This window comes from Fundulus heteroclitus, chromosome 16 (genome assembly GCF_011125445.2).
Source record: "Fundulus heteroclitus isolate FHET01 chromosome 16, MU-UCD_Fhet_4.1, whole genome shotgun sequence".
Classification (NCBI taxonomy): Eukaryota; Metazoa; Chordata; class Actinopteri; order Cyprinodontiformes; family Fundulidae; genus Fundulus; species Fundulus heteroclitus.
Window position 1 is genome coordinate 2,757,683 of NC_046376.1, and position 15,395 is coordinate 2,773,077.

Genomic DNA, 15,395 nt, shown 5'->3' on the forward strand with positions numbered 1-15,395 from the left:
AAAATGAGTGAAAGATGTGTTTGAAATTTGTTCGTAGAATAAGGAGAATTTTGATCTAAAAGATTTCACACGTGTGTACATGTTGTGCACAAACTGATCGTTCCCCTCCTAGCTGTTCAACTGTGGATAACGTTTGTTTATCTTGTGGTTTTATTTTTCTATATAGCTCCTAAAATAGTTTTGAATCGTGCTGTTATGCACTTTTTAGTTTTTATCTCTTTTTATCCTTTTATTTTCCTGTAGATTTTTTGATTTTATCTGTTTTGTCTCAGCATATGTTCGTTTGTAACTTAGCTTGTAAAGCACTTTGTGCACCATATGGACTGTTGAATAGTGCTATAGAAATAAACTTTAATTTTGATTGATTCCTTCCTACGTTTATAAGTTTTGTAACTTCATTAGCGACGTGATTAAACCCACAATATTTGCTCAGCAGTGCACAGAGATTCCTGATGGATGATGCAGCTTCATTCTGTCTATGACCACCAGTGATATACATCCTCTCCCTGTTTGTCCTTTCAGGGACTCCATGGTCAAAAGCTCCGTTATCTCCAAACTGTCATTAATCCCTGGGATAAAGGCGAGGAGCTGAGCAGTGTCTTTTATCCAGTGAATATAACTTAAATGACTTTTTGTCTAACTCGCTGCGAGTCTCTGTCCTGCGTGATAAACTGATTTTTTCAAACTTGTCTTTGCTCTCCGGACAAAGACAGCTGTTGTCTCCATCATGCATTCTTTAAAAAAAACTCCCATGGAGAAAGAAAGAAACTTGCCTTGGTATTTGAGTCTTGGATCGTAGTTTGGCGATGAAAAACGTTTTGCTGAGTTTGTAAATTAACCCACCGCGGTAAAGTTGGTCTGAAGTTACACATTCAAGCTCCGTGGAGTCAGCGGGATCTAGCTGACGGTTGATCCGATCGAGGGACTCTTATTTCGGCCAGCGTCTCTCAGCCGCTCCCTCCTCCCACACGCGGTGGTGCATTTAGGGACCGTCAACAAATATTTGAACCAAGCACTCATGAGAAACACAAATCCATAAATTGCATATCTTGTGACCAGCTAAGATGAAACTAATATAAAATCATGCCAGTAGATAACATATGTAAGGCACACACTTATTATTCCACTTAAATTTATTTTCAATCTTTTAAGATATTTTTAAAGACAGAAATTGGGACTTTTCTTCAGTAGCTTCCAGGTCATGTGACCCAGTGACTCGGTGCGCCTCCACACCTATGTATTTATAAACTGAATTTATAAACTTTGCCAGAATATGTATATATGTAATATATAAAAGCAATCCTTGATTTCTGCTCATTAAAAGACAAATTAGTTACACACTGTCCCTTTAAATTGTGCTTTTCTTCAACTAATTTTAAATAATTTCATAAATCACAAATGACATGATGATGGAAATAATGACTCTCCTGAATTAGAAAATTACCCTGCAACAATAATACCTCATTTTCAAGGCAAATAAATTAAACTGGACAAATGCTAATCTGAGAAAACAGATTTTGTTTCTTTTTGATGTAATAATAAAAATAAAAAGCAGACATTTATTTAACAAACCAGAACGTGTTTGAAGTCGTCAGGTTTTGCTGCAGAGCTGATCATCATTTCTTCTTGTTCTTGTTGCTCCATAAATAAACATGAGGGTCTTTCTAAGACGGGTCGCTGAAACGATACCGAAGCAGAACCCGCTGCAGTGACCCAACAGTCAGCCGGTTCTGCCTCTGTGAGGTTTCCACCAACAAGGCTGTTAGTGTGACTGTGATTGTGGAGAACATAACTCCTTTATAAATTATTATACTTTTAGTAATATATTCTCTTTTACTGATAAATGTATTGTAACCATTGAAATGTGCTTTAATGTGTGAATCTATCCATGTTTCAGGTCTTTTACTGCATCTTTAAGAGGAGATGTTTGCTTCATGAAGAGTCGTTAAACTGCTCTGTTAATCAGAAAGGCCCATGAATAAACAGAACCATCCCTTATGGCCCATTATGGTTCTGATTAATCATTAACACCGTCTCAGGAGAAAGCTGTTCCCATCTCTACCACCAGATGGCAGTCTACTCTCAAACAAACTCAACTCTCCACATTTCAGACATAAAACTCAAACTTTGAGCTCCATGAAAACCTCTTTATTCAATAAAGCATGAAAATAAACATTTTCTGCTCTTCTCCTGCAGACATTTGGTTGAAGCTGAGCATCTGAGTCTTTCTCATGATTTCTGAATTTAGGATACTTAGGTCATGTTTTTTGGGTTTTACAGAAGATGCAGGTATTTTTCTTCAGGGAAAACATGAGCCGTTTATAATGTGTTTAATTTAGTGTTGCGTTTGTTTTTCCGTTTTCTATCTGCATCTTTTTTTAGTCAGTATTTATCTCTGAATAAAAACAGTTAACAGAAGCAGATGCAACATGCAGAGGTCAGCTTCTTAAATGTGCTGCTGTTGTTCATCCAAACCTTTATTTTTTGCTGACTCCACAGACCCTGGACGTATTTTGGTCACAAACCACCTGGAAACTTCAGGATGCTCCACCCACAGTTCATTTCCTACCTGACCCACAGGTGAATTTTAGTGCTGCAACAGTAAAGACTGGATGTTGGTGCGCGTTAAAGTCTGACATGAGCTGAAAATAAGGCCTTCAGATGAAAATCGGATCTGTTTTTCAGTTTTCTGACGTCTCCACTGATGACCTACAGACAGACTCGTGACATGTACATGCCGAGCACTGGAGCTCTGATGCTGCTGACGGCCTTACACACCTGTGACCAGGTAACACTCACACCTGTCTTATTAGAACCTCAGTAGCTTTAGCTTCATGTTTTTTTCAGCTGTGAACCAAAATCACCTCACAGCAGATGTCTCAGTGTAGAGATCAGAACTAACTTAGCTTTTCAGTTTGTGAAATATTTTAACACCTGAGAAACCAGGATTTTGTTCATTTTCATGAGTAATTTTAGATCCATCAGGAAACCAGACTTCTGCAACCTGCTCTCATCAAACTGGAACCGTAAAAAAACTGGAGATCCACAGGGTGGAGTACTGGGTTCCCTGTGTAGCATCAACTGCATCGCCACCCACCCCTTCATAATAACTACATTATTCTAATTGTCTAATAATAATAACAATAATAATAATAATGGATCACCTGTTCACTTTAGTCTCACGCCTGGTGAATTTTAAAATAAAGGTTCACCTTAAAAATGATGATATGATTGATATTTTCATTTTGCATGGATGTAATTGGATCGTTAATCATTTAATCGATATGGATCGTTGTATTGTTGTTGCCCTATGTTAATAACATTCTCTGAGGATTCTGTAGCGATTAAGAAAACGAGTCGGCCTGCAGCAGCTGATCAGCAATCTCTGCAGCTGGAGGATTGATGAACAGAGTCACTGAGGACGGAAGCAGAGGAGCATTAACGGCTTTTAGAAACATAAATACTATTTTATTCTATGTGCCCCAAGTCTGAAATTATGCAAATATACATTTAATTCTCCGTTATACATGTAACCGTTAAACCTGCGACACAGACAGACTTGAGGTTCTTAAGCTTTCAATAATTTAATTTAATTCTGTCTTTGGGAATCCCATCAAAACAAAGTTTAGACATTTATCCCTTTAAGGAACCATTATTGTTAGTAAAACACGATTATAACAGAAAATGACACATTTTACATGCAATGCAGCAAAGATCTTTGCTCTTTTAAAACTGTTTAATGTCTTCAGTACTTAATAAAGTCACAATTAGACAAGACTAGTTTTGAATTAAACGTAATTCCTAACTTTTCTTTTCATGCATAGCTAAGAAAATAAATGTTAGCCAGAGACGACATTGTTTCAGCTTTTTTACTCTCGCACGTCGGAGTCCCTCAGGGTTTAATGTTCGTTCCTCTGTGCTTTAAACGCATCGATTCATGGAACGAGTTTTCCTCTTTTCACTGAATAAAACGACTTTAAGCCGATATATTTTAAACGCGTTAAACAATTTGCTCACCTAACAGCTTCATTTAACTGAAGAATCCGACCCAGATGCTTTAACCGCTGCAGAGGTCTGCCTTGTCTGACGGGACTGAGATGAGAAAATGTTCCCTCTGTCACCGTAAAGGAACCAGAACGTGTGAGTCGGGTTCTGTGTGTCTGCAGGTCTCTGCCTACGGCTTCATCACCAACAACTACGCAGACTTCTCCGATCATTACTACGACTCCGTGCCGAGGCCTCTGAGGTTCTTCGCCAACCACGACCTGCAGCTGGAAGGCCGCCTGTGGGAGGCGCTGCACCACCGGGGGCTGCTCTGGTTGTTCCAGAGAGGAGGAGGAGGAGGAGGAGGAGGGAGGTGAGGAAGATTTATTCCTCCTCTGAGGATGTGAAAACTGGAAAAAGGAAATCTGTTGAGTGAAACCTGCATGAAGCAGCGTCTGAGTGTGACGGTTTTACATTTTATCGAATAACTGCACAGAAACAAGAGTTTAACTACTGGAATCAAAAGAGATTTTGTAAATAAAGTGTTTTTTCTTATCGTTGTCTGTCATCTCCTGCTGGTTAAATGCCTCGTTGTGTCACAAAAGGGTTTGTTGCTGTTTATATAAAGTGTTGCACAGCTTTGATTAAAAATTATTAAATTAACTCTGTTGTTTTCTGGACTGCTGAGTCGGGTTTTAAAGGGAATCTTCGTCATCAGTTCTACGTCAAGTCAGCGTTTATCTTTCCAAACAGGAAGAGATCAAATCACTCCTCTGGCTGCCTGTTCACCACAGAATGCAAAACAAGATCTGTCTCCTCACCATCAGTGCATACATGGTACCACCTCTGCCAACCTCAGTCATCTCCTCCACCTCCACCTGCACCTCCACCTCCACCTCCACCTCCATCTCCACCAACCACCATGGAGACATGGTCCTCCAGGCTGTCCCCCACATGGGACCCTCCCAGAGACCCTGAGGGCCCCACAAGCTGTGGAGGGGTTCAAAAAGCACCTGGAGACATTTTTATTTCAAACGGCCTTCAATACCTATGGTTTTGCTTTTATGGAGTTTTATTGTTTTTGTTTTTATTATACCTTTGGAACTCTTTTTAACCCCCCTAGTGTAGCACTTTGAGATTTTATTTGAAATGTAAAGTGCATTATAAATAAAATGTATTAAGAGTTGATGAGAGTTCTGCGTGAGGATTGAAGGCAGCAGCAGGAGGATCAACGTCGTTATTATCCTCCTTCTGCTGCGTTCCAGCACCACGGTCCAGCCTCCATCTCAGAACCCGGCTGCAGGGACTGGATGTTCCTTCTCCACCAAACATCTGGAGAACTGGTCCATCTGGTCCATGGTGGTCCATCCCAGAAGCCTCTGAGCTCTGGGCGTAGAGCTGGATGAAGGTTCTCCAGAGTATCCCCTGCTCCATGAGGTTCTACCAGCTGCTGCTGGAGGAAGGTTCTGGATGAACCATCTGATGGATCAGAGCTGTCCAGCTGGAGCTGCTCCCTGATGTTCCTCCAGGTTCCTTGGATGGTTTCAGAATGATCTGCTCGGCAGAAGGAGGAAGATTCAGAACCTTCTAGATGTTCTCTGGAGAACTTTGTTCATTAGTCGGGTCTAACTGGACTTCTTAGAACTGGAATGTGTTGCAGCCTGATATGCTGGGATGGATAGATGATGGATGGGTGATGGATTGATGATGGATGGATGGATGATGGATGGATGGATGAATGATGGATGGATGGATGGATGGATGGATGATGGATTGATGATGGATGGATGAATGATGGATGGATGGATGGATGGATGGATGGATGGATGGATGGATGGATGGATGGATGATAGATGAATGTATAATGAATGGATGGATGGATGGATGAATGGATGATGGGTGGATGGATGGATGGATGATGGGTGGATGGATGGATGAATGATGGATAGATGGATGATGGATGATAGATGAATGTATGATGGATGGATGGATGATGGATAGATGGATGATGGATGGGTGAATGATGGATAGATGGATGATGGATGATAGATGAATCTATGATGGATGGATGGATGATGGATGGATGAATGATGGATAGATGGATGATGGATGGATGAATGATGGATAGATGGATGATGGATGGATGGATGACTGGATGATGCATAGATGGATTATGGATGGATGATGATGGATGGATGATAGATGAATGTATAATGGATCAATGATGAATGGACGATGGATGGATGAATGATGGATGGATGGATGGATGATGGATGGATGGATGGATGGATGATGGATGAATGGATGGATGGATGGATGGATGGATGATGGATGGATGGATGGATGATGGATGGATGGATGGATGGATGGATGGATGGATGATGGATGAATGGATGGATGGATGGATGGATGGATGATGGATGGATGGATGGATGGATGAATGATGGATGGATGGATGGATGATGGATGGATGGATGAATGTATAATGGATCAATGATGGATGGATGGATGGATGGATGGATGAATGATGGATGGATGGATGGATGATGGATGGATGGATGGATGGATGATGGATGAATGGATGGATGGATGGATGGATGGATGATGGATGGATGGATGAACTGATGGACGTTTAAAGGAACAGAGGCTCTCAAAGGAAACACTTTCTCTCTCTTTCTCATGGAGATCGGGGCTGAAGCAGGAGGCGGTGAGGAGCTTTGATCTTAGGTCTGCAGAGTAAGCGCAACACCACAGGAAGAAGGACCGAATTGGCTTCCAAAATAAAAGCATAGTGGTTACATGTCAGGGATGAGAAGATTAAATCTCAGGATGTATTCAGGTTCCTAAACATGTCCTGATGTTGTTGAAAGTGTCTTATTTGAGGTGTGAATTCTTTGTGGGGCAACAGTGTAAAATTAGTGTAAATCATTTTGCTGATATTATGCTGTCGCTACATGTTCAGTATGAGGGATTGCTGCAAAGTCAACGACTCAATATCAGCAACTGTCCTCTGTGGCTCTACGCTCATCCAGGAGGATTTAATGCTGCAGGTTGATGACCAGCTGGTTTCCTTAGAGACAAACTCTGGACCAACATGGAGGATCTGATTGAAAAGATTCTGGAAAGAGTCTTGAGATGATGGCTTGGGAATTGGATTTATTTAAATAGACTGAATTGATTTAACTCTTAATTATTTAAAAAAAAATATATCAGAATCCACTTTGTTTGCCAGTTTGTGACACAAACAAGGAATCTGGCTCCGATTTTCTCTCAATGAAAACTTCTAAATATATAGAAATAATTAGTCTCGTCCAGTCAATTTCTTTATTTTTGTAATTAATAGATTATATCTGCATCTGAATTAAACCCCAATGATCAGAATCATATCTACATATCTATTTCTCTCTCTCTCTCTCTCTCTCTCTCTCTCTCTCTCTCTCTCTCTCTCTCTATATATATATATATATATATATATATATATATATATATATATATATACACATACATACATATATATATATTATAAATATATTATAATTATAAATTCTGGTAACTTATTGATGATTTGGGCTGAACTGGGTCGGTAATTCCGGAGGGAATTCTTGATATATATATATATATATATATATATATATATATATATATATATATATATATGTGTGTGTGTGTGTGTGTGTGTATATACATACATATATATATTATAAATATATTATATATTATAATTATAAATTCTGGTAACTTATTGATGATTTGGGCTGAACTGGGTCGGTAATTCCGGAGGGAATTCTTGATACCTGAATAAAGAATCATTCAGACATTGAACCGGGTCAGTTCCGGTTCTTATAAACGGCTCCTTAAAAGTTGCAGTTCTGGCTTTTATTTTGAAGGTCTGATCCGGATGCTTCATGGTGCGTTCAGGGCTACTTGACAGCGTGAGTAAATTCGGGAGACTCCAGAATGTGGCATTCAGGGAGAGGAGGGAAAGCTGGAGCGACGCGACCAACCGAACCCGTTTAGGAGCAGAACTGGACCTTCAGTCCGGGAGGGTCTCACTAAAAGACGAACCTGGGGCCAGTGTCGTCTGGATCTCACTAAACCGGGACCACCGGAACTTTTCTGGACTATCTCTCCGGGAATGTCGCCACTTTTCCAGCTCCTTGTTGGACTTTTCCCGCATCTCCGCTGGAGTTCGGTCCAGTTAAAGTTTCTGTGAGGAAGGTGAGTCCGGTTCCGGAGCGGAGTGGGTTTTCTCCGTCTGAGGAGGGGAACATGGTTCTTCTGGGTCGGGTCTAAGTTCGGTCCGAAGGTCGGCGGCTGGAGCCTCGGTGTTGTGTTCGTGGACCTGAACCGGGTCGTGATTTCCAGCTTCTGCGCCGCGGTCGAGTCCACTGGTGGAAAAGTGAAAGTTCTGGTAGCGGTCCATTTGAGAGAGAGGGAGAGAAAAAAACGGGGTTCTGGTGCTGGTAGAGGCTCCAGGGAGCCCGAGAGACGGACGGAACCGCTCCGTTATATAGTTATATAACCAGACTGGGTCAGGACATGATCCACTGAGACCAGAACCACCCAGGCCAGCTGGGTCAGGACCTGATCCACTGAGACCAGAACCATCCAGCCGACTGGGTCAGGATCTGATCCATTGAGACCAGAACCATCCAGCCGACTGGGTCAGGATCTGATCCACTGAGACCAGAACCACCCAGGCCAGCTGGGTCAGGGATGAAGCTCGGATCTCTTCATGGAGCTGGATTGGTCTCACCATCTGGCGCGGTTCTGGACTCCTGACTCGGTTCTGGACTCCTGGCGTGTTTACGCAGCAGAGAGGAGGGTCCGGGGCTTGTTGTGTAATTAGAGCCCGCTGTCATCTCACCTGTCAGGTGTGTTTGTGTAAACTACGGAAGCCCTGAGGGGATAACAGTTTTATTTTAAGGCCCGTTATTCTGTTCCGGTAAACTAGAACAGGACGAAGATGATTTATGATTTTATTTCATAAATAAAAGTCAAACTGCTGCATTCAAGCATATTAACTGAAAGTTAAGTGGGCAGAAAAATGTCGTAAATTAAACCGATTCTGTTCCTTTGTGGTCCGGTTCAGGTTTTCTCTTTTGGCCCAGTTGAAGCGGTTCTGGTCCAGGTTCTGGTCCAGGTTCTTCCCCGGCTTCAGCCATCCCTGCTGCTCCTGGACATTTTCCACTCAGTTGTTGTCCTCACATGGATTGTTTGGACCAGAACCAGACCAGAACCCTTTCATTGTTCTGATTACCTGCCTCTGCGTGTAAAGAACCCGTTTGGACCCTGCAGGATGTTCTGATCATCGCAGAAGGTCCGTTTGGTCTAAACCTAATAGTCAATGTTCCTGGTCCAACAGGCCGGAACCTTTTCAGGCTGACAGAACCTTTTGGTCCGGATTTGGCTGATCAGATGGAACTGGGTCCGGTTTGGGTTCTGCCCGCCTGGTTCCGGCCCGTTACAGGAAGTGGGAGCGGCGCGTCTCCATGGAAACGTGCTGGTGTCGTCACGGCGTTGCACCGACGCGTCTCCACAGGCCTCCAGAGAAACCGCTGAGTCATCCAGAACCTCAGCTGCACGGTTCCCAGGAGGGTCGGGCCGGTTCTGGACTGGGTTCTGGAGAGATCAGAACCCGGATTTAGTTGCTCTTTGAATTCAGGGCAATGAAACATAAAATAAAGTTTTTAAGATAATTTATTTTTGTGAAAGCAGAAGGAAAACTAAATAAATGGGTTAATTAGATTTGGGAGATTTTATTTTGAAGCTGCTCTGGAACCACCATGAAGCCAGCGGGTCAACCCGGTTCTGCCCTGGAGGAACCGGGCGGTGATGGAGAACCAGACCACCGGGTTGGACATGTTTTCAGAACCTCTCAGGTCTGAACCCCTCTGACAACCTGTGGTCGGTTCTCCAAAAGCTGGAGAAGGAGAACCAGCTCCACCACCGGTCCAGACCCGGTCCAGGAGTTCTTCTCAGCAGGTCATAGAGCTCAGGGACTTTCAAAATAAAAGCCTTTGGAAGCTGGATGGAGACATCTGAAGCAGGAAGGTTGATGGTCTGCAGCCAGAAGTTCTGGTTCCTGCTGCAGGACCTCTGTGGGTCTGAGGACCAAAGCCAGCAGCGGACCTTCTCTCACATGGACAACGGTTCTGTCAGGCGTTAGAGCCCAGAAACGCGATGAAGATCAGAACAAATGCAGGGAGGAGGTCCGACTCGTGCTTCCTCATCCTCACATTGTCCTGTTTTCTCTCCTCCCTCAGGCTTCCAGACCTCCACCTCCTCCTGGAAACCTCTCCTCACCTGGGGGACAGCCTGTGGGTCTCCTGTTTCCTGTTGTCAGGTGAGAGGAGGAGGAGTCTCACCTGAGGAAGGCTCCTGGTGCTCAGGATGATGCTCTGAGGAGGAAGAGGAGGAGGAAGAGGAGGGATTCCCAGTGAAGGCATACGAGGAGGAGGAGGAGGAGCATGGGGAAGGAGCAGGAGCTTCTCCAGGCGGTGAAGAGTGGAGACCTGCTGTCCACCCAGAAGCTGCTGTCCAAGCTGAAGACCAACAGGAACAGTAAGTTCTGACCCGGCTCAGGACAGCAGGAGGTTCTGAGCCGCGCTTAGATCTAAAGCTCTGTCTTCTGTTAAAGTTCTGTTAAAGTTCTGTTCGACCCGTCACAGTTTTGGTCTGGTTCTGAAGCCTGGTTCTGAAGCCTGATTCTAGAGCCTGGTTCTGAAGCCTGGTTCTAGTGCCTGGTTCTGAAGCCTGGTTCTGAGGCTTGGTGCCGGCAGACGGACCGAGTTCTCACAAATCTGACTCTAAAAATAAACGGTTCCGCTTTTATCTGAACAAACTGGACCCAGACGAGGTAAACCTGACCGACACCGACCCGATAGGGCCTTCATCCCTCACTGGTACCGGCCTCTCACTGATCTGTAGGTGCGTGGTGTCACTCTGAAGCTCCGTTTGGACCTCCTGCAGTTGGATCCGCTTCATCAGAACCTTCCTCTCCTCCACATAAACGTCACTGAGGCGGAGCAGCGATTGAAGCGGCGCGGCTCCTTCTTTCTGCTCCAGGAGGTTCTGATGTGGCAGACAAAGAGGTCCGCCGTTTACTGCCGGCGCTGCAGAGCGGTTCTGTCGCCCCGTAACCACATCAGAGGTGGTTCTGGAGAAAGTCTGGGATGTGCTGTGTGCCGGGTCCGTTTACAGGGGCATGAACTTTTAAGAGTCTCTCCAGAAAGCTGATTAAAGATGAAAGGCTGCTCTGGGTTCACCGCTAAAAAGGAGCTAAAAACAAGTCAAATTTTCTCCAAATTAGTGAAATTTTCCTTTTATTTGAGTCGTTTTCACCCCTAAAATAAGAGAATTGGATAAACATCCTGAAATAAGATGATGGAGATGAGTTGTTGCTTTTTTAAGTGCTAAAAATCTTTTTTCATTGGCAGAAAATCTTATTTACCTGCTCAAATCAGGGAAAATACACAAATTTAACATTTATACTTACTTTTAGTTCCATTTTTGTAGTGTTTGAATTGACTGAAGGCTTTTAGAGCAGTTGATCTAGATGTCCATGTCTGGAGGAGGTTCTGACCTGGAGGAGGTTCTGTTCTGGAGGAGGTTCTGAAATGCTGTGATCAGCTGAGGCTGTAGATGCTGAACTAAAGTGACCTGAGAACGGAGCCTTGATGATTCTCTTGGTGGATTTATTTGGCTCAGATTTCTAATTGATAATTATTTTTGAGCCAAAGTTTGAACTGGGAAGCATTTTAATCAGGACACGCATTAAAATCACCTAATAAAGAGAAAACCTGGTGCTTTGATCCAGTTTCAGAACAGTAATCAGGGTTAAAGTGGAGACATAAAATCTTATTTAACGAACCCTGAAGTTCGGACCTGTTATTTGGGCCCAGCCTGTAGAACCGCTTCAGATGTTAAATATTAGAGTCTCGACGATAGAACCTTGGGGAACCCCACAGTAAACATCTGATCTACGCCGTCTGCATCAGATAACTGCCTGTTTTGGTTCTGGTTCCTTAGACACTTCATGAGCGGCTTTAGGGGATTCAGAGGCTCTGGTGCAGGCTCCACTAGCTTCTGAGCTGCTTGTGATTTGGATCCATGCTGTTTTAGGTCCTGGTTCAGAACTAATTTCTGCCCCTGGCTAACAGAACGCCAGACCAGGAGTACCTTCTATGAAGAGAATAAAGACAGAGAACAAAATGTTAAAAGCTGAAATCACAACAAACAATGCAGATTGGAGAGCAGTAGGAGAACTCAGCAGAGTGAGAGAAATAGACCCTGATGTCCTCCAGCAGCCTAAGCCTATAGCAGCATAACTATAGAGATAGCTCAGGGTAACATGAGACACTCTGACTAGAAGCTTTGTCACAAAGGAAAGTTTTAAGATTAGTCTTAAAAGTAGACGGGGTGTCTGCCTCACGGACCAAAACTGGGAGTTGGTTCCACAGGAGAGGAGCCTGATAGCTAAAGGATCTGCCTCCCATTCTACTTTTAGAGACTCTAGGAACCAGCAGCAGACCTGCAGTCTGAGAGTGAAGTGCTCTGTTAGGAACATACGGGGTAATCAGAGCTCTGATATATGATGGAGTTTGATTATTAAGGGCTTTATACGTTAGAAGGAGAATTTTAAATTCTATTCTTGATTTAACAGGAAGCCAATGAAGGGAAGCTAAAACAGGAAAAATGGGGAGCAGGAAGGAGCTCACATCATCAGCCCTTCACCACTGTCCCTGATCGTTGGTACCGTTGTCGTGAAGTCTTGACCTTTGGTTCTGGAAACAGAGTCGCTGTAAAGGTTTCATGTTTAGCAGTCGCTCCTTCACTGTGAAGTTCTGGAGCAGCAGAGTCTGTAAAGTTTGGTTCTGAGCAGGAGTCTGTGTGCCGGTTATAAATAGTTCAGGCACTCCGGCTGCCTGAGCCCAAATCAAACAGTTTCCCTCTGAAGCTCACTTCCTGCTCACTAATGAATCCGTTCTGAACCGGATCGGCCTCCGGGACGTCTGCTGACCCGCGGCTGAACCGGTGCGTCGGTTCTGGAAGGGAGCTGCCTGCCTGTCTCGGTGGAGGAGGCGGCCTGTGGTGCTCAGAGCTGCAGATCTTTTATGGACGCTCTGAAAGGAGCATAATGAGAGGAGCCGCAGGCGGCGGCTGCTTATGCAACACGTCAGGCTCCGCCCCCTTTCTGTTCCTGGGCTCAGAGATCACATGACTCACTCTGCGTGAAGAGACGAGGACCTGTCAGGGTTCCCCCGTGGAGCAGAGCAGGAGGCTCCGTTAGCAGAACACGGCTCGGTTCCTGTTCTGGTTCTGACCGTCCGTCCTGCAGCTGTTCCACCCGGGAGGCTGCAGAACTCAGCAGCTTCTGTTTCCTGCTCCTCAACGGATTGAATCCTGATCCTGCAGCTTCTCTCCAGAACCGTTAAGATTCACTCAGGTCAGCTGGTTCTGATCCACAGAGTGAAGCCTGCAGTTTCAGCTCCTGCTCTGATTTTCCTGCGTGAAAACAAATCAAACCATCCTGAAGTTTCTAGTGAGGCTGATTTTAGGTTGCAGAGGAAAAAAGAGTGAAGCTGGGATCCGAGTGGTTCTCCTGCTCAAACCCGGGTCCGGTTCCCACACAGAACCGTGCAGCGGCTGCGACGTGGAAAGTTTTGTGTGGAGTCGGGTTGCAGCTTTAGAAAAGAGGATGGAAGGTGTTGCTGCGGGGAAAGCATTCCTGCAGCATGACATCACGCCTCGCTCAGACGCTATCCGCTGCTCGGACAATGGCTGGCAGCGAGACAGCGCCGGGGATCCGTGGGGGGGGGGGTAGGAAGCCAGAGCCGATCTCAGAGAAGAGCAGCCTGGGAGCCTCCCACCAGCAGAGCGCCGCGCTCCACCGGCCTCCTGCAGCGGTGGAGCTTCTTCACCACCAGGCTGACCTCAGAGCGCTGGGAGCTGTTCTCCGGTTCTGGGAGGAACCGCTCCAGTCTGGGCCCAGAAGCCCGGAGCGTGTAGGAGTCTGAAGTTTCACGTGGTTATGTCGGCCAGACTTTAAAGAGCCTCCGATCTGAATTACACATTCCTTCTGGTGTCTTTTTCATGCCATTAAAACTTCATTTAGGTGGTAAAAAATTCAGCTTTTCCTGCAGCTCCCTCATTAAATCTGCATTTTTTAAACACGTTTCTGTGGCAGGAAGTTTTTAATGAATAAATTAAAGCAAAACCCCTCGGCTCAGTAAACGATCTGAGATGTTATTGAAGAGGGAAATATGGGAGGAAGCCTAGGAGGAGGAGGAGGAGGAGGAGGAAGAGGCATTCATGGCCTCGGAGCTCATAGATTACAGACCAGCTTTCAGTTTGAGATCAGCTGCAGAGATCTGTTGCCCAAAGGTTCTCAAAATGGCAGCGGCCCAAATCTAAAAACAAGACCAGAGCGCTTAGTGGACCTCTGCAAGTGCAACGCATCACATGCAACTCAATGCATCGCATGCAGCGTTGCATTGAGTTGCATCGCGTTGCTGCATCCCCTGGACTCCAGAGCTGAGGTCAGAGAGGCGGTGAAGAACGTCAGACAGAACTCTGGGTAGTTTCCTCAATGCGTTAAGGGTAAAGTTTGGTGGAGGGAGGATTACGCTCTGGTTCTGTTTTAGAACCATTTTATCTTCTGGGGTTTGTTGTGTGGTCTCCCAGCCCAACAGAACCCGTCTGGGATGAAGTAGAGCGGAAAACCCAGAGCCGGACCTTCACGTCCAACATCAGTGTCTGACCTCATGAAGTCGCTCCGAGAAGAACCGTCAAAAAAAAAAACCCTGAGCTCCTCCCAGAACCTTGAGGAAATCCGTCCCAGAAGACGTCCAGAACCAGGGTCTCCGTCCAGAACCATGGTCTCTGTCCAGAACCAGTCCGTTCTGCTGGAACGGGGCGGTACCAGCGGCTCGTAGACGCAGAAGACTCGTTGAAAGCAGTTTCACAGTGAATGCGTCGCTGAACACGCCGTGAGTTCAGGTTCAAAGTCTGACAGCATCAGTTAGAGGAATAAATCTGAATAATTTATATATAATAATATATAATAAATAATAATTTATCGTCTGCAGTGATAAAACGGACCGTCTGGTTTCTAAACGGCTGCTTTCTAGTATCAGCTCAGAAAAAAAGCTGAAATATGTAGAAAAGATGAAACGTTTCAGAAGTTTAGATTCTCCTGAAGCAGCTTTTTATTTTTTAAACCTTTACGTTTAATTATCAGTTTAATTAACCATCCAAGGCCTTCTGTGAGTTCATGGATCTGCCGCTGAGGTTCTACTCATCTGGGCCCGGTGGGTTCTGGTTGGGGGGGGGGGGGGGCAGCGGCGCTTCTTGTTTTAGCTGCAGGCAGGAAGAGGAACAGAACACACCCACATCATCCGGGTCCAGTT

The 15,395-nt window shown here is 44.9% G+C and overlaps 2 protein-coding genes across 6 annotated transcripts in view; both read left to right on the forward strand.

The window, feature by feature from the left end:
- st6galnac2 (ST6 (alpha-N-acetyl-neuraminyl-2,3-beta-galactosyl-1,3)-N-acetylgalactosaminide alpha-2,6-sialyltransferase 2) overlaps positions 1 to 4,541 on the forward strand; it is a 36,150-nt gene extending 31,609 nt beyond the window's left edge. Inside the window, exons 9-11 of the mRNA XM_036148018.1 lie at positions 2,500 to 2,580; positions 2,686 to 2,788; positions 4,167 to 4,541. Coding sequence (XP_036003911.1) covers positions 2,500 to 2,580; positions 2,686 to 2,788; positions 4,167 to 4,361 — 379 coding nt within the window. The 3' untranslated portion in view covers positions 4,362 to 4,541. The remainder of the gene's footprint in view (positions 1 to 2,499; positions 2,581 to 2,685; positions 2,789 to 4,166) is intronic.
- Positions 4,542 to 7,962: 3,421 nt separating this feature from the next.
- The window catches only part of LOC105917965 (caskin-2), a 44,630-nt gene continuing 37,197 nt past the window's right edge, over positions 7,963 to 15,395 (forward strand). For 4 of the 5 annotated variants that reach the window (XM_036147750.1, XM_036147751.1, XM_036147752.1 and 1 more), the window contains exons 1-2: positions 7,963 to 8,202; positions 10,251 to 10,548. In XM_036147750.1, the coding sequence (XP_036003643.1) occupies positions 10,455 to 10,548 (94 nt within the window). In that variant the 5' untranslated portion in view covers positions 7,963 to 8,202; positions 10,251 to 10,454. Of the gene's footprint in view, positions 8,203 to 10,250; positions 10,549 to 15,395 lie in introns of those variants that run through there. The other variant, XM_036147753.1, reaches the window with a different exon arrangement.